This window comes from Peromyscus maniculatus, chromosome 7 (assembly GCF_049852395.1).
Source record: "Peromyscus maniculatus bairdii isolate BWxNUB_F1_BW_parent chromosome 7, HU_Pman_BW_mat_3.1, whole genome shotgun sequence".
In the NCBI taxonomy this organism is placed as follows: Eukaryota; Metazoa; Chordata; class Mammalia; order Rodentia; family Cricetidae; genus Peromyscus; species Peromyscus maniculatus.
In genome coordinates this window covers 112,123,949-112,143,054 of record NC_134858.1, presented here as the reverse complement: position 1 = coordinate 112,143,054, position 19,106 = coordinate 112,123,949, and the positions used below count along the sequence as shown (strand labels likewise).

The 19,106-nt window shown below is 49.5% G+C and overlaps 1 protein-coding gene across 1 annotated transcript in view; it reads left to right on the top strand.

The window, feature by feature from the left end:
- Positions 1–13,433, top strand: part of Cmtm7 (CKLF like MARVEL transmembrane domain containing 7) — a 28,597-nt gene extending 15,164 nt beyond the window's left edge. The window contains exons 2-5 of the mRNA XM_042281897.2: positions 6,109–6,282; positions 7,501–7,599; positions 10,818–10,899; positions 12,930–13,433. Coding sequence (XP_042137831.1) covers positions 6,109–6,282; positions 7,501–7,599; positions 10,818–10,899; positions 12,930–12,943 — 369 coding nt within the window. The 3' untranslated portion in view covers positions 12,944–13,433. The remainder of the gene's footprint in view (positions 1–6,108; positions 6,283–7,500; positions 7,600–10,817; positions 10,900–12,929) is intronic.
- Positions 13,434–19,106: the final 5,673 nt, after the last annotated feature.

Genomic DNA, 19,106 nt, shown 5'->3' with positions numbered 1-19,106 from the left:
TTTGGCAGTCAGAAGACAACCATGTGGAGTCAGTTCTTTTTCCGCTATTCACATGTTCTGGGATGGACTTCTGCCATCAGGCTTGTGTGGCAAGTGCGTTCACCTGCTGAGCCATCTCATCACCCAGTTATTTGTTTTATTTTTTCAAGACAGAGTTTCTCTGTGTAACATCCCTTAACTATCCTGGAATCCACTCTGTAGACCAGGCTGGCCTTGAACTCAGAGAGATCGGCTTACCTCTGCACGGCCGGTTTGTTTTTTGAGATGGGGGTCTCAGGCTGGTCTCTAACTTACTATGTAAAAGAAAATGACCTTGAACTTCTGATCCTCCCCCTCCCAAATGCTGGCATTAGGCTTGTACCACCGCGCCTGGTTTATGAGGCGTTGAGAATTGAACCTAGGGCTTTGTGAGCACCAGGCCAGCACTCTGCCAAGCGAACTACACCCCAGTCCCTACATTGGTTTGTTTTGTTTGTTTGTTTGTTTGTTTGGTGGTTTGGTCTTAGTTTTGGTTTGAGACAGTCTCACTCTGTAGCACTGACTGGCCTTGAACTTGAAGCAATCCTTCTGCCTCTGCTTATGCTGAGATTAAGGGCAAGAGCCACCATGCTTCCTTCAGTGTAAACTTATATCTTGACTGACAAGGACTGCAGCTGGGCGTGTGGCTGGGACTCAGTGAATAATTACCAAATAAATGGGTTCTTTTTTTTTTTTAAAGACAGGGTTTCTGTGTGTCCTAGCTGTCCTGGAACTCGCTCTGTAGACCAGGCTGTGCTGGGATTAAAGGTGTAAGCCACTACACCTAGCATAAATGTGTTCCTGTTCCCTTACTAAAAGCCAGGGTAGTCTAGGGTAGTCTGACCTGGAAGCCAAGGCAGTTATGAAAACAGATGTATCAGTTAGCTCTGCTGCACAATAAATAGTTATAAATCTTAGCCAGGTGAGAGTGGTGGCGGCGGCGGCGGCGGCGGCGGCGGCGGCGGCGGCGGCGGCGGCGGCGGCGGCGGCGCACGCCTTTAATCCCAACACTCAGGAGGCAGAGGCAGGCAGATCTCTGTGAGTTCAAGGCCAGTTTGATCTACAAAGTGGGTTCCAGGACAGCTAGGGCTGTTACACAGAGAAACTCTGTCTCAACTCCACCCCACCCACCCCCAAAAATATCTTAATGACATCCAGTAAATACTGCCAGCTGGACAGGACTCTCAAGGGCCAGCCCTGAAAGTCATGAGTCTGAGCAGCTGTGACTCAGGGTTGGCTGATGTCACCTCCTCTGGGCAGCCTTCAGTGGGGTAACTGGAATGACTTTACACTATCCCAGAGTCTCTTGTCCTAGATGATGGTAGCTCGGAGTTAAAAATGTAGGTGTTATGCCTGAGTCATGAGCCCCCCAGAGACCACCAGGAGTCTGAGTTCATATGCAAAAGCAAAGGTCCTTTATTGCAAGTTCGAGCTTGATCTCTCCATGTGTTCTGCTGCAGTGGTTGGATCAGGGAGAGCCCAGAGCTCAGTTATGGCAGGGTTTTTAAGGAGTAAAGGATGAGGGTAGGGGAATTCCAGATTCAGATGGGGTTGAACTCCTGAATGGGCAGGAGTGGGGCACAGAAGTCTTGTCAATCAGGGAATTGGTACCGGCATTGGTGTAAGGAGATTGGCAACTTACATACAAGTGATGTAAGCTATCCTTAACGTTCTGGAGCATCTAGTACTTGTTTGTCTCAATTCTGATTGGTCCCCCACAGGGTACAGTTTGTGGCTTTTCCTGGTTATTGTAATGGTGAGGCCTAGTCCCAGCATTGTTAGTCTGCAACTGTCATGGCTGCACTAATGTTAAGTTAGGCCTCTTCATAGGGACAGCTGGGAATATGGCTCAGTCTGTAGAGTATTTACCTAGTAAGCAAGAAGTCCTGGGTTCAATCCCCAGCATTGCAAAAACCAGGTATGGTCATATAAGCCTGTAATCCCAGCACTCTAGAAGGAGGATCAGGAGTTCAAGGTCATCCTTGGCTATTTAGTGAGTTCTAGGCCAGTCTGGGCTACATGAGATTCTTGTCTCAAGGAAAAATAGAGAAGTGAGGTGAAATGCACTATTATAGCAAACTCAAACACCTGCCTTCCTCTGTGTCTCTTTATTTATTCATTATTTATTTTGTGTGCACATGTAATTGTGTGTGGGTACACATCTGCCATAGTACTCACGTGGGGGTCAAAGGACAGCCCGTGGGGCGTGGTTCTCTCTACCATGTGGGTCCCGAGATTGAACTCAGATCCTCAGGCTTGGCAGCAGTCACTGTCATCCACTGAGCCATCTCACCAGTCCCAGGAGAGGTCACATTTAATGTTAAGAAGCGCAGTGTGTGAGAGTATTTGGGACTAGCTCCCTCTCCTATGGAAGCACACATGGGAGTCTCGAGGATGCTGCTACGTCTTCCTGCTGCTCCTGAATGTCACCAGCAGCTGTCATTGGCCCACAGAGGAGCTCAGTTCTACAGGCCTGGGTGCCTGCCTCCAGGCGGCATGTGGGTTCAGGACTCTCACCCACCAGGGCTGTGGCCCAGAGGTGGGGATTTACCACACTGTTCTCCACTGGTCCCCGACTCAGGGCTGTGGTTCAGTTAAGCCTGTCCGCATGGTGCCTCTGGCCCTGGGACATTGTGCAGGTGTCAGGTGTGTCCCTCACCTGTTCCCATCATTCTCCTTTGACAGAGTTCCGCTCTCTGAGCAAGAGTCACACTCAAAACCCAGAACAACTCATACCCTACTTTCAAAACATGCCACGTATGGTTTTTTTGTTTTCTTTTATCTTTTGTTTTGTTTTCTATTGTTTTGTTTGTTTTGAGATGGGGTCTCAGTATGTAGCTCTGGTTGGTTTGGATTTGCTTTGTAGACCCAGCTGGCCTTGAACTCTTAGAGATCTGTCTGCCCTGCACCACCACAGACCAGGGCCTATTTTAAAAGTGTCTGTTCCGGGGCTGGAGAAATGGTTCAGTGGTTAAGAACATGTATTGTTCTTGCAGCGGACCTGAGTTCAATTCCCAGCACCCACATCAGGCAGCTTACAACTGCTTGTAACTCCAGATTCAGGGGATGGCCCTAATTTTAGATACATGCACATATATGGACAAACACACATGTACACATAAATAAATAATAATTTTTTAAAAAGTGCCTGTTCCAGGGCTGGAGAGATGGTTCAGCAGTTAAGAGCACTTACTGCTCTTTCAGAGGACCCAAGTTTGGTTCCCAGCCCCAGGTCAGGTGGCTCACAATCCGCAGTAACTCCAGCTCCAGGGGATCCAATGCCTCTGGCCTCCTCAGTCACCTGCACTCGTGTGCACATACCCACATGCTGACACATACGCCTACACATAATTCAAACTAATAAAAATAAATCTCTTGGGGCTGGAGAGATGGCTCGCAGTTAAGAGCACTGGCTACTCTTCTAGAGGACCCAGGTTCAATTCCCAGCAACCACATGCCAGCTCACAACTGTCTGTAACTCCTGCTCCAGGGAATCCAACAGCCTCACAAAGACATACATGCAAGCAAAACACCAATGTACATAAAATACAAATAAATAAAAAAATTAACAAATAAGTAAGTCTCTTTAAAGTGGCTATTCCTAGCCGGGCAGTGGTGGCACACACTTTTAGTCCTAGCACTCAGGAGGCAGAGGCAGAGGCAGGTGGATTTCTGTGAGTTTGAGGCCAGCCTGGTCTACAGAGCACATTCCAGGACAGCCTCAACCCTCCCCACCCCTGAAAAAGTGGCTACTCCTAGGCCGGGGAGTTGGGTTCATTCCCCAGTATCACATAAAACTGGATGTGATGGCACATGCCTGTAACCTCGGTCCAGGAGGTGGACAAAGGAAGACCAGATGTTCACAGTTATCCTCGTTCATAGGGAATCGGAGGCCAGCTGGGATAATGAGACTCTGTCTCAAAAATAAACAAACAAGGCCAGCAAGATGGCTTAGCATGTAAAGGCTCTTACAGCCAAGCCTGATGCCCAGAACTCATATGGCACAGGGAGAGAAATGACCCCTGACACTTGTCCTCTGACCTCCACACTTGCACTGTGCCATGTGTCCACACCTGTACACACACACACACACACACACACACACACACACACACGTATGAAGTGGGAAGTTCTGCCCAGTGTGGGAGGCACTGTTCCCTGGTTGGATCCTGGACTGTATAGTTGGAGACAGGAGCTGGGAAGATCCATCCCTCTGCTTCCTGATTGTGGATGAGAGGTGAGCAACTGCTTCAAGATCCTGCTGCACTGAGCTCCCTGCCCTGAAGGACTATACCACTGAACGGTGAGCCAGACTGGCTTAGTTAGGGTTCCTATTGCTCTGAAGAAGACACCATGACCACAGCAACTCAACAAAGGAAACATTTAATTGAGTAGCTTACAGTTCAGAGGTTCAATCTATTATCATCATGATGGGACATGGCATCGTGCAGCCAGACATGGTGCTGGAGAGGGAGCTGAGAGTTTTACATCTTGTGCAGGCAACAGGAAGTGAACAGAGACACTCGGCATGGCTTGAGCATATATGAGACCTCAAAGCCAGCTTCCACGGTGACACACTTCCTCCACCAAGGCCACACTTCCTAATAGTGCCACTCGCTATGAGCTCATGGGGGCCGACTGCATTCAAACCACACAGAATAAACTCCTTCTCCCTTAAGTTGCTTGTGTCAGAGATTTTACCTTAGAAATGGGGAAAGGAACTAAGAAAATCTGCTTGTTATTTGTTTGTTTCCTTCTGAGACAGGGTTTTTCTGTGCAGCCCCGGCTGTCCTGGAGCTCACTCTGTAGACCAGGCTGGCCTTGAACTCGGAAATCTACCTGCCTCTGCCTTCCCAGTGCAAGGATTAAAGGCATCCACCATCACCGCCCCGCTCGTCACTCTCTTTGAAAACATTTTTATTACTCTATTTGCCTATCTATTTCTTACAGGGGCATGTTTGGGGTGCTCAGAGGACAACTTGTATATGCCAGTTCTACCCCTCCGCCGTGGGGGTCCCCAGGGACCAATTCGGACCATCAGGCTTTTAATACTTGATGCTCTGTTGTTGATCTTTTTATTTATTTTGTGGGTCTTACTATGTACCTAACACTGACCCTAACTCACTGTGCAGCCCAGGCTGGCCTCAAACTTAGCAATCTCCTCAGCCTCCAAAGAGCCTGGATTACAGGTAGTGTCTTGTTTCTTTCTACCACTTAGGACAATACAGAGACTTCTTGGAGCCACCCAGGTCCACACTGTGAACGCTAGATTCTCTCCAGTGGGCTTTACCTGAAGAAGGGCTATTGCGGCAGAGCAGGGGACTGGGGAGATGGCTCATTCAGTCAGGCAAGCATGAGGACCCAAGTTTGGATCCCAACACCCATGTGAAAAAGCCGGCCATGTGCACATAACCTCTGGGCTTGCTGCCCAGCCAGTCTAGCTGAATTGGGGGGCTTCAAGTTCAGTGAGAGACCCTGCCTCAAAAATAGGGTGAAGTGTATTAGGGGAGGGTATGGGATGTCAGAGTCTCCACACACATATACAAGTGTGCATTCGTGCGTGCGTGCGTGCGTGCGTGCGTGCGTGCGTGCGTGTGTGTGTGTGTGTGTGTGTGTAAATGGACACTGATCCAAACATGTTACTGCCTACAAGCTGAGCTAGTTGGACTAATTAGTGACTCAGTGTACCTCCATTTCCCTATGTGAAACAAAGGATGATTTTTGTCTACCTGGAAGAGTTCTCGAATGTTTCAGTTGGATCATGTATGCCACATGTCAATCAATAATAACTTGCTGTCCACTGATAAGGACAATGGATGAGTTGCTATCTTTGCCATCTGAAACAGCTGAATATTAGTTTTACCTAGTGCATAAGCCCTGGCTCCCCCTGACTATATTTTTAAAGCCTGTGTGTGTTATGTGAAAGCAAATTCTTCCAACCTCCCAGCCAATTTGTGCGGGAATAAGCTGGATTGTAGCAGTGTATCAATTCAGGATTGACACAGGGACAGCTCAGCTGGTTTCCTGTTTGTCTATAACTGGGTACTTGTCTTGTGCAGAAGTGTGCCAACATCTCCATGTCTGCCACAGGTCACCCTACTGATTGCCTTCATCTGTGTGCGAAGCTCTCTGCGGATCGACTATGGCGCATACACCTTCTTTGAAGTAGTCACCATCTGTGACCTGATAATGATCCTCATCTTTTACCTGGTCCATCTCTTCCGCTTCTACCGTGTGCTCACCTGCATCAGCTGGCCCCTGTCGGTAAGAGGGAGACCTGGCCCCAGAGTCAGCATGTAGGAGTTGGGACAGGGGTTGGGACATGGCTGCTTGGACCCTGACTCTTCAGTGCCTGGTAGACATCTCTGCTGGCTGGCTGCCTGAGGGTTTCTCAAACTCACTTCCCAGTGTGAGAAGGCTGGGGCTCCTTTTGGCATGTATCTGCTGTGTGTGTGGAGTGTGGGAGGACCGGCCTTGAAGGAAGGAGCTGGTAAGGATGGTGAATGTGTACACTGTTGAGAGAGTGGAATGGTGGCACTTGGTGGGAGAGGCTGAGAAGATAAACCGGAAGGATATGTTTTGAAGACAGTGTCTTACTGTGTCGGCCGGGCTGGCCTCAAACTCACAGAGATCCTCCTGCTTCTGCCTCCTGAGTTAAGTGTGTGCTACCACACCTGGAAAATATACTTCATTTTGTGCCTTGATTTCTATCTGAGCATAAATGTGCTAATTCATCAGTTCTAACAGGGAGCTAGTGGATCCTTAGAATCCAACATGTACCAGATCACATGATCCACACATATCAGTGGTTCACTTCTTCCGACTAATCTAGATGCCTTTCATGTGATTGCCTCGAACAGAGCGGCTGAATGTTGAACAGAAGGGGCAAGAGCAGGTGTCACGGATGTGACCTCTGAAGGGAAGCATGCGCCTTCCATGCTGACGTGAGGCTAGGAATGAGTTTTTATAGATACCCATCATCAGACTGAGAACCTAATCTATCGAGTGCCTCTGTGCGTGTGCGTGTGCATGTGCGTGTGCGTGTGCGTGTGCGTGTGTGTGTGTGTGTGTGTGTGTGTGTGTGAGAGAGAGAGAGAGAGAGAGAGAGAGAGAGAGAGAGAGAGAGAGAGAGAGACCTTGGTGCTTTTTGCTTTTAGTTTTTTGGAGTATCTTATTGTTCTGTTTTGTTTTGTTTTATGCTGGATTAAACCAAGGACCAGAGAAAAGGTCTGCAAGTCGATCTCGGGAAGCAGGCAGTTCTCAGTGAACAGTGCTGCTCACCAGAGATGCCTCCCTTCTCTGTGTCTCCAGCTCTCCCAGCCTCCTTTCTCCCCAGTGTGGCTCTTCCTGGCCCAGCTTTCCACACTGAGAGACATGCAGTTCTTCCGGCCTAAGCTCTCCAAGGCAAAGTGGAGCTGTCTCTATCCCACCGCACCCGAGCGCGCTCTCCATTCACGTCTCTTCTTTCTTTGCCCCGTCCAGGAACTGCTGCACTATTTAATCGGCACCCTGCTTCTTCTCATCGCCTCCATCGTGGCGGCCTCCAAGAGTTACAACCAGAGCGGCCTGGTAGCGGGAGCGGTGAGATGCTTTTAGCAACCAATTCAGATCTGAGGTCCTTTCTTCCTGATAGGGAGCAGGGAAGGGGTTGATTTGGGGACCTTTCTTCTTAGAACCCACACCTCCCTCAATCCAGCCTCTCCAAAGAGCCTGACACATAGGCTGGTGTCAGAGGGTCTGGGAAGGTGGACTGAAGGACTGTTGACAAACTTAGAGAGCTACAGTAGTAGCTGGGCCTACTCTCTACAGCCCGTCTCTGGGCCTATCTTCCTTACAGCCACCGCCTTAAAAAAAAAAAAAATCAGAGCAAAGGGGTTTCAATCCCCATGCCTACTCTGAGCGTATACTCATGGCAGAGAAGGATTTGGGCATCTCATTTGCTTCCACAGGGAAAGATACTTAGATCAATTAGTGATGTCTGCTAGGAGTCCTTTGTCTTTTCTTTGGGGTCTCACTGGGTAGCCCAGGCTGGCCTAGAATGCACTCTGTAGCCCAGGCTGGCCTTACACTTACAGAGATCTTCCTGCATCTCTGCCTCCCTCTGTCTCCTCCTGAGTACTGGAGTGGTAGGCAGGCACCATCCTGCTCAGATACCTTAAAAAAAAAAAAAATACAGGCCGGGCAGTGGTGGCACACGCCTTTAATCCCAGCACTTGGGAGGCAGAGTCAGGCGGATTTCTGTGAGTTCGAGGCCAGCCTGATCTACAGAGCAAGATCCAGGACAGGCACCAAAACTACACAGAGAAACCCTGTCTCAAAAAAAAAAAAACATAAAACAAAAACCAGACTCTTATGTAGCCAAGGCTAACTTCAAATTCACGATGTAGCTAGGATCACTTTGAACTTCTGATCTTGCTGCCTCCACCTCCCTAGTTCTAGGGTTATAGGTGTGCTCCACGCATGCCCAATTTTTATGCAGTGCCAGGAACTGAATCCTAGGCTGCCTGCATGGGAGGCAGACGCTCTACAGGTGAGCTTCAACCCAGCCCCCATTTTCAGTTGTAACCGTATTCAGGACCGGAAGGGGCACCCAACAGCCATGCACAGCTAGCTAGAATGTGCAGAAACACAGCACCGTGGGACACATGAGCACACAGAAGTGCATACAGATATGGACGTGTGGTTGGAACGTTCTTACAAGGTCCATAGACTCTTGTGGTCTGACTCGTGATTTTGCCAACTTCTTATCTGAGTGGCCTTTAGTCCAGTACCCAGGCAAGAAAATTTTTTGTGTGTTTAAGACTTGGTCTCTTGTGGCCCAGGCTGGCCTCCAACTTAATAAATAGCCAAGGATGACCTTCATCTTGAGATTCTCCTGACTCCAGCCCCGCCTCATACTAGGATCCAAGGCATGCAACACCATACCTGGTGTATGTGGTGCTGGGGATGGAACCCAGGACTTGGTGCATGCTGGTGCACTCTACCAACTGAGCTAAGACTTTTAAATGAGTTTCAAGGCTTTACAAATATCACCAGAATTCTGCAGACCATGGCCTGTCATCCAGTTTGCCCCTGGAGTTTCCCTTGGACAGACTCTCTGCTCAAGTCCACACAGTGGAGACCAAACATCACTGCCGAGGGGTGGCCAAGCCTGTAAACAATGCTGCCCGGATGCACCCTCCACAGTGCTCCACGGGACCTCTGAGCAGACAGGTAGCTGCCACCTGCAGATTGGTACCTGCCTGACAATAGTACATGCTGGGGGAAGAGTCCAGGAATCCACCCACCCCAACCACCACCACACACACACACACACACACACACACACACACACACACACACACACTATATTTCACAAAGGGATTCTCATTGGGTTTTATAATCAGGTCACACATAAACTGTGTCAGCCCCATGGGCTCTCAGCCCCTGTAACTAACATTTATCACACCACAGGGAAGCCAGAAAAATAAAACAAAATGAGGTCCCTGTTCATGAGAAAGTAGCCCTCTAGCTTAGATGAGGAGGACAGGGCCCATGTGACAATTAGCAAACAAACAAGGCACTGTGGTGCAGACTAGCATTCTGTAGGGATGCAATAATAAACTGTTCAATTATGCAGTGCAGACCGTTGGGGACTGGGGTAGTAGCAATGTGCTAATTGTGCAGAATAGACAATGGGAAGCAAGGTCTGGCTCGAGTCAGCTCATTGTGTGGCTCAGACAAGCTGTACAAAGAGAGCCAAGGAGAAGAAGGCCTTTGGGCATAGGCTGCTAGGGACAGCCAGGTACCTCTACCAGTGAGCTGGGTCTGGGAAGAACACCAAACCTTTTGGAACTTTACCCTTCATCTGGCTGTTCCTGGACACACCTATCCAATGTCTGCTGCTGGCCAGTGTCAGCACTAGTGGGAGCATGGTGACCCGCGGCCTTTGTGTGGGTCTGAGGACACCTGGGCCACGGGCTAGCAGAGCATGAGTTCTGCCCAGGGTCAGACCCTGTCCCTGGCCCTGGGGTCTTAAGCAACAGAGGTAGCGCCCTGTCCCTCTCCTGGTTTAGCTGTGGGAAGGGCAGGGGTGACGCACCATCCCCACCTTGGGGGATTGTAGGTTCAAAGAGTTAGCTGCCTGGAGGCTTAGAAACCTGGCAGACGTGTCCTTACTCCTCAGTAGGCTACTGCAGGGTCCATGGCCACCAGCCTCGTGGTCCCCAAGACACCAGGGCCATGATGACTCTCTCTCAACCATCTTTGAGAAGTCTATTAGGTCAAGTTCAACCCTCCTCAAACCCTGCACTAGATGGACCCTGGGAAGGGTTGGAGCCTGGCCCTGACTTACTTTACTGTCATTATTTAAATATGTGCAGACATAAAGCTGAGCTCCCAGGCCTCAGCTCTAGCTCTGACATGACTATAAAGCTGGCAGAGACCAGAAGCCGTTGCCAATGAAAGCCAATGATGCTAGCCATATAATCTGCAGGAACGTTCCAATGCTTAAATCCAAATTAAAATTTACAATACCATCTCTCTCATTTTTATTGGTCCTGGATCATCAAGGTCCAGTAGCTTGGCCCCAACGAGGTTGTAAATACAAACCCAAGTCAGGGCCTTAGAGTTACCTAAAGTAATAAGGACAAGGCCAGAAACCCAGAGACCTGGCTCCTGGGCCTGACGAGGGGACCAGAAGAAGCCCAAGCTAACTGAGTGGGGACGAGGTGGCTGGTCAGATGGCTCCCCAGCTTCTTCCTGGGACACCAGGAAGCGATGGCCCTGGGGTGTGAGCTCGTTTTCTCCTCCCACTGTAGGTCTTTGGGTTCTTGGCCAGCTTCCTCTGCCTGGCAAGCTTGTGGCTGTCCTACAAGATCAGCTGCATAACTCAGTCAACAGGTAAGCAAGCGCTGGTCATCAGGACGCAGGGCCACAGGCTGGGAGGTCTGCCCTTGGCTCAGCAATAGGGGCTGTCTTGGTACCAAGGGCCAAAGTAGAGTTGGAGGGCAGGGCACAGAAGAAGGAAGGGTGGAATCGAAGGACCCTGCCTGCCTTCTTACCCATCTCTACATGCCCAGGGATACACCCTGGGATGCTCTGGGTATGACCAAGTATGACCTTGAACTCCTGATCCTTTTGCCTCTGCCTCCCAAGTGCTGGGATTATGCAAGCATTTTTTTGCAATAAGCGTAACAATAAAAGTCAGAACTCTTATAAAATGTAGACAAAGTTTTCACCGTTTTTCTTTTGTTTTGTTTTTGGTTTTTTGAGACAGGGTTTCTCTGTAGCTTTGCACCTTTCCTGGAACTCACTCTGTAGCCCAGGCTGGCCTTGAACTCACAGAGATCCACCTGGCTCTGCTTCCCCGAGGGCTGGGATTAAAGGCGTGCACCACCACCGCCCGGTTTGCTTTTCTCTTGAAGTCTTATTAGGAAGCCTAGAGTAGGTCTGAACTTGCAATCTTCCTGCTTCAGCCACCAAAGCCGTCATGGGATTACGGGTGTGTGGCACCAAGCCCAGCGCTCAGTAGTACCTGATCTCCTCCCAGGATCTCCTCTGGGGAAGGGGGGGCATGCAAATATGGGTATATAAAGAGAACCAGGAAAGGGCATGGTGGTGTACAATTTTAATCCCAACATTGTGAAGCAGAGGCAGGCGGATCTCTGTGAGTTCGAGGCTGGCCTGGTCTACATGGCTTGTGCCAGGCCAGAGCTACATAGTGAGACCCTCTCTCTAAACATGGAACTATGCCTGCCTTTTCCTCCTCGCCACTTCAGCATGTACCAGACATTTGCCTGGTGTCATGAGGAATTCTCAATCTTTATTTTTCAGTGATGGGATCACTCGCCCTTTTTCCTACTCAGTTTTAAGGTTTTGGCTTTGTTTAATCTTTTTTTTGTTGTTGTTACTAAATACTGCTATAATGAATGCCCTTACAAAGTAACCCCGATATACATCCTTAATGGGATTAGCCAGTGTCTACATGTGCAGCCCAGACTGGCTTTGAACTTTGGGCAGTCCTCTTGCCTCAGTTTCTCCAGTGCTAGGTTTACAAGCATGCACCACCACACGAAACTGTGTTCTTAAAAACCGACTGTGAAATTGTGGGGCTGGAGGTAGATGCCTGTGGTCCCAGGAAGCCGGAAGACCATCAAGGCCATCAGATCCCCCCTTTACGATCCTGTCTCAAAACACAGACACACTGGGAGGTTTCAGAAAGCCCAAACCAACACAACTGTTTTGATTAATTCACTCTTTTCTTCAAGCCACAACTTCCTTTCCTTTTTTTTTTTTAAGATTTTAGTGGGGGTGGGGAGTCCTGTGTGTGTGAATGTAGATACCTTCAGAGGACAGAAGAGAGTATTTGATCCCCTGGAGCTGGAGACAGTCGTGAGCCCGCTGGCTTGGGTGCTGGGAAGGGTGATGAAGGGTGCTGGCATGGGTGATGGGAGAGTCATCTCTCCACTCCCCTTTTCTTCCTTTTTAAAAAACATCCTCAGAGGCTGGGGTTTAGTCAGTAAAACACTTGCTGTGCAGGGATGAGAGCCAGAACTCAGATCCCCAGTACTCAACGTGAAAGTCGAATGGGGTGGCGTCCATCTGTAATCCCAGCACTGCGGTGGAGACCAAGGCCTGCAGCTTTCTGGCCAGACACCCTAGCCCTAGACAGTGAGTGCCAGGGTCAGCAGACACCATGTCTCAAAAAATAAGATAGAGAGCAATAGAGGAAGATGCCTGACCTTGATCTTCCTCTTCCTCCCTCCCCTGCATGCATGCACGTGAGCTCAGACACACACGCATGCACACACACACACACACACACACACACACACTCTATTCGGAGCTCAGACATGTGGAGCAGAAGCCCATGGCTTCAGGGTGAGTTCTGTTTCTGGCAAGGTGACCTAACTTTCCATTTCTCTCTCAAGATGCATCTGCCTGATAAGGCCATAGCCTCTGGTCCCCTCAAAAGGATCTGCAGGATGTAGGCTCACCCCAGGAGGACCCCAGGCATGGCTATGGACTGCTCAGGTGACAAGGCCAGTACCTTGCCTAGCTTTGCCGAAACACCGGGCTCCTGAGCATCAAGCAGCTACAGCCTCCTTCCAGTCTGCCTCAGAGAACATTCCTGCACTGGGGCTCTTAGCACCTCTCAGGTACCAAGGAATGTACTGAGCACAGTGGAGAGACTTCCTGATCCGCCTGCATAGACTCGACTTTTTTCATACCCCTCAGGACCAAGACCACCCAGAGTGCTCACAGAAGAAGCGGACCCTAATTTATCTGGCTTGTCAATCTGGTTTTGAAGACCCTCTGTTCTAAGTGAGGAGCAGAAACACTGTGTGGCTCCTGTTTCCCCGGTCCCTATCTCTGCCTTCGTCATGGGGTGTGTGTGTGGGGGGGGGGGGGTAATAAAACATCAGTCAATTGCAGCAGGATTTCTTATTGAATTAGATGTCGGTAACACCAGACGTTTCTGCGCTAGTTTGTGTCTGTTACACATTCAACCCCCGTACTCTGTGTGGACTCCATGCTAAATGCCCTATCTCCTCTTCCTCCCTCCCAGGCTGGCTTCAAACTGAACTGTAGCTGAAACTGGCCTTGAACTTCTGACCCTCTTGCCTGACCTCCCAGTGCTAAGATTACAGGTGTGTACCAAGACCCCCAGCTTTCTGTGGTGCTGGGGATGGAACCCAGGCTCAGTGCACATTAGGGAACCACTTTGCCACCTGAGCTCCATTCCCAGGCACACACATCTCCCCATTTCTGGTAGAGTCTTATATAGTCTGGGTTGGCCTTGAATTTGCTCTGTAGGCAAAGGTGACCTTTGAACTCCTGATCCTCCAGCCTCCACCTCCCAAGTACTGGGATTCTAGCTGTGTACCACCACGTCCAGCTTTGACTTTTACTAACCTGGACCTTAAATTCTCTTCCAGTTAGAACATGGGATCTGGTGTCATTTTCAGGAGCATACCCGGACAATGTGAACCCAGGACAGAACCCTTATATGGCGATGCTGGCAGTGGTGGTGCACACCTTTAATCCCAACACTCAAGAAGCACAGGCAGGTGGATCTCTGTGAGTTTGAGGTCAGACTGGTCTACAGAGTGAGTTCCAGGACAGCCAAGGCTACACAAAGAAACCTTGTCTCAAAAAACCAAAAAAAGGGGGAAAAGAAAAAAAGAATCTGGTGAGTTCCTGGGAAGCATTCATTACCCATGGCAGGGGTACCAATGGAGGCTGAGAGTCGGTAGTGACAGAGTAGGCTGAGTATGTCGGAGTGGCCATTGTGCTGTGGGCCAGCAGGCTGATGCAGAGGGACAATACTGGAAGCCAGCCCTTGATCCACCAAGGTGCCCTGGGTGTGCTGACCAACTCCATCCAAGAGAAGAGATGTGTTGCAAGCGAGGGATCTTCTAAAACCTTGTTCACAGGGTGCCGTGGCCACACAGGCACAGGAGCTGGGTAGAAGGGTGGAACCCAGGCCCCAGGCACACCGACAACCAAGATGTGCTCTTCTGCATGTGGGAAGCACTCCTGGCCTGGAAGAGCCCTCCCTGGGTATGAGTGAGGAGGGCACCACTAGGGGAGAAGGAGCGGAGAAGTGTGGCCAAGCAGCAGCTTTCTGAAGTGGCCCCTTGGCCATCACTGGATCCTGGGCCACCTCCCTACCTGGCATGGTAGCCCACACCTGTCATCCCAGCACTGCGGAGGGTGGAGGCAGGAGGATCACAATCAGGGTCATCATCAGCTACATAGAAAGTTCAGTGTCACCCTGAACACTACATGAGCTCCTGTCTCAATTAAAAAAACAAACAAACAAACAAAACCACAGAGCAACAGCAGTCTAACCAGAGCCAGGCAGGGTGGCGCACGCCTTTAATCCCAGCACTTGGGAGACAGAGGCAGGCGGATCTCTGTGAGTTCGAGGCCAGCCTGGTCTACAAAGTGAGTTCCAGGAAAGGCGCAAAGCTACACAGAGAAACCCTGTCTTGAAGAAGGAAAAAAAAAAAAAAAAGGAAGGAAGGAAGGAAGGAAGGAAGGAAGGAAGGAAGGAAGGAAGGAAGGAAGGAAGGAAGGGGGGCTCACAGGGAGAGCAGGGGAGATGCAGCCTGCCCAGTCTTTCCCAGCAGCCCCAGGGTCCAGAAGATAAGGTCGTGGCTGGGCTGCCTCTATCCTCCACTGACCGGGCCCTGGAGGGGGAAATAAGTAGGGAGAGGCTCTCCATGGCAAGCCTCTGCTACAACAGGAGTTGTGTGCTGCTCGGGAAGGGTTCTGGAGGGGGGAGCGGGGAGAACAAGGGAATCTGTGGCTGATATGTAAAATTAAATTAAATTATAAAATAAAAAGGAAGGGTTCTGGGAACTGGCCGCCTTTGAGGCCCTTCAGGGAAGGCACCAACCCTGGACAGGCCGGCAGTAAGGCCTGCAAGGCCCAAGAAGGGAGCCAGAAGGACACGAGACTGACGCCAGCGCTGGGCTTGACACCAGGCGTGGCTGTCTCCTGAGCCCAGACGGGACAGCAGAGTCCAGCCTCTTCCTGAGAAGTTGGGGAACAGAGACCCAGGGTCTGCTCACACCAGGGGCCCAAGGTGGCTGCTAACACGAGAAACCCACTTCTGCACACTTAGCAGGTCTTTCAGGGTCTGCTCACCACCACCACCACCACCACCACCCCCACCCCCCTCTTTTGGTGGCAGAGTCGTGGCCTGAAGAGGCCCTGCAGGGCTGCAGACATTCGGTGCATGTATGCAGTATGTGTTACCCAGGGCTGGAGAGACAGCTCGGTGCTGAAGAGCACTGACTGCTCTTGCAGAAGACCTGGGTCCATTCCCAGCATGCTCATGGTGGCTCAGCGCTACCTAGAACTACAGTTTCATCTGGGGAATCCAATGCCCTCCTCTGGCCTCTTCTGACACTGCATAAACTCGGTGCAGACACACACACAGGCAATCCTCACACACAAAATAAATATAAATCTTAACAAAAGAGAAATGTGGTATTATCACCTTACAGTTCATGGAGGCCAGCCACCGGTAGCAAACTCCAATGGTGCAAACCTCTTCGTGGGTACTGTTAGGAATTGTACGGGGCAGGACCCCCAGATGCGGCAGATATTCTCCACATACACTTGTACCAAAAAAAGGAACGGGCTACCTCTAGAGGAGGAGGGCTGCCTGGATTAGTTAGGGTTCTCTAAGCCCCGGCAGACCCTGCCTGCTGGGCGCTCTGCTCTGGAGGTGGCAGCTGGCCCGGGGCTGCCACCTGCCAGCTGGCTGCCAACTACTGCCAGCTGCCCCAGTGACCCAGAAAATTGGAAATCTGGGTTTTCTAGCTAAGCATCTCCCGATCTGGAAACGTTGCCAAAGAAACCTTCTAGAAATACAGCTGAGGCCAAAGGAAATCTGTCTTGGGGCAGATATGGCCGGCTCGTCCACTGGCGAGTGAAGGCACGCGTGTTCTGACAGTTCTGGGATCAAGTGGGGAAGTCAAACCGAGGCCCGCAGGGCTGCCAGCTGTTTCCTCTCACAGCCGCACAGGGCGGAGGCCTCCCGGGGGACCCCGGGTGCCCTGCCGTAGCTGTGCATGCTTGCAGCAGCCTCTCCCAGCAGCACTCTGCATCCCAGTTGCAGAAACGAAACTCCACGTGGAGGTGAAAGCTAAGGCCTTGCGCCCACTCGTGCAGCGCGCGCCCCCTGGCGGCCAGCGGTACGCACTGACGCCCAGGTCCCACCAGAGCAGTGGCCGAGGTTCAGACATAAAGCAGCATTCTTTCTTTCTTTCTTTCCTTTCTTTCTTTCTTTCTTTCTTTCTTTCTTTCTTTCTTTCTTTCTTTCTTTCTTTCTTTCTTTCTTTCTTTCTTTCTTTCTTTCTTTCTTTCTTTCTTTCTTTCTTTCTTTCTTTCTTTCTTTCTTTCTTTCTTTCTTTCTTTCTTTCTTTCTTTCTTTCTTTCTCTTTCTTTCTTTCTTTCTTTCTTTCTTTCTTTCTTTCTTTCTTTCTTCTTTCTTTCTTTCTTCTTTCTTTCTTTCTTTCTTTCTTTCTTTCTTTCTTTCTTCTTTCTTCTTTCTTTCTTTCTTTCTTTCTTTCTTCTTTCTTTCTTTCTTTCTTCTTTCTTTCTTTCTTTCTCTTTCTTTCTTTCTTTCTTTCTTCTTTCTTTCTCTTTCTTCTTTCTTTCTTTCTTATTTCTTTCTCTCTCTCTCTTTCTTCTTTCTTTCTTTCCTTCTCTTTCTTTCTTTCTTCTTTCTCTTTCTTTCTTTCTTTTCTTTCTTTCTTTCTTTTCTCTCTTCTTTCTTTCTCTCTCTTCCTTCCTTCCTTTCTTCTTTCTTTCTCTCTCTTCCTTCCTTCCTTTCTTCTCTTTCTTTTTCTTTCTTTCTTCTTTTTCTTTCTTCTTTCTTATTTATTATTTTTATTTATTTTATTTTACAATACCATTCAGTTCTACATATCAGCCACCGGTTCCCCTATTCTCCCCCCTCCCACCCCCTCCCCTTACCCCCAGCCCATCCCCCATTCCCACCTCCTCCAGGGCAAATCCTCCCCCCAGGACTGCGATCAACCTGGTAGACTCAGTCCAGGCAGGTCCAGTCCTTCCTCCCAGACTGAGCCAAGTGTCCCTGCATAAGCCCCAGGTTTCAAACAGCCAACTCATGCAATGAGCACAGGACTTGGTCCCACTGCCTAGTCGCCTCCCAAACTGATCGAGCCAATCAACTGTCTCACCTATTCAGAGGGCCTGATCCAGCTGGGGGCCCCTCAGCCTTTGGTTCATAGTTCATGTGTTTCCATTCATTTGCTATTTTTTTTAATAATTGAGTAAAACCGAAATTTATTATAAGCCACAGTCATCCTAGGGACCTCCATACTATATATATAGCCTCCATGGTTCTATGGGTTGTGGTCTGATTGTTCTTTATTTTATATCTAGAATCCACTTATGAGTGAGTACATACCATGACTGTCTTTCTGGGTTTGGGTTACCTCACTCAGGATGATTTTTTTCTAGTTCCATCCATTTGCCTGCAAATTTCATGCTTTCATTGTTGTTCTCAAAGCAGCATTTTTTTTTTTTTTTTTTTTTTTTTTTGGTTTTTCGAGACAGGGTTTCTCTGTGTAGCTTTGCGCCTTTTCCTGGAAGTCACTTGGTAGTCCAGGCTGGCCTCAAACTCACAGAGATCCGCCTGGCTCTGCCTCCCGAGTGCTGGGATTAAAGGCGTGCGCCACCACCGCCCGGCTCAAAGCAGCATTTTTAACGTGGATTAGTCATAGTCCTCAACTCCAGACACACGCTAACCACTGGCCCATGCCTGGTCTCTTCCACTCTTCCCTCTCTGTCCCTCCTTCCTTCAGATTAGTTTTTTACTATGTAGAATCAAGAAAACAGCCAACTATATTATAACTACTTTGTATTAGGGTTCTCCAGAGCAACAGAACTGATAGAATACACACACAAACGGGATTTATTAAAGTGGCTTACCAAGCTGTGGCCCAGGCTTGCCCAGGTACTTGGGTTTTAGTTGATTCCAGATGTGGCAGAGCTGACAACCACGATTAGCCACCACAAACATCTTTCTCTTCCCACCAATTTTCCCTTCCCACTAGAACCACCAATCACCACACAGTTGCTTTTCTTACGCTGGTTCCTCCGTGGCTGTATCGCACTCTGAAAGTGCATGAGACGTGCGTTCATGTCAGTGGGGGTGGCACTGTGTAACTCTTGGTGACGACATTCACCTGTCATTATGCAACATACATTTTTTCATTCTAGTAGTCAAATATAAAAATGTCTTTTAAAGGACTGATGAATCCACTCAGCAGATAAAGGCATTTGCTGCCAAACTGGCCCACCTGAGTCGGGTCCTAGATCTCCCACATGAAAGGAGAGCCCTGACTCTTACAATTGTGACCTCTAATTGGCACTATAACACGCATGTACATAAACACAACTGTTAAAAATAAGTTTGGGTAATGGCACTATTCACTGCCTTTTATAGCTGCCTTTATTAAAAACAACTTTCTCCTGGGCCATGGTGGCCCATGTCTTTAATCCCAGCACTTGGGAGGCAGAGGCAGGCGGATCTCTGTGAGTTCGAGGCCAGCCTGGTCTAC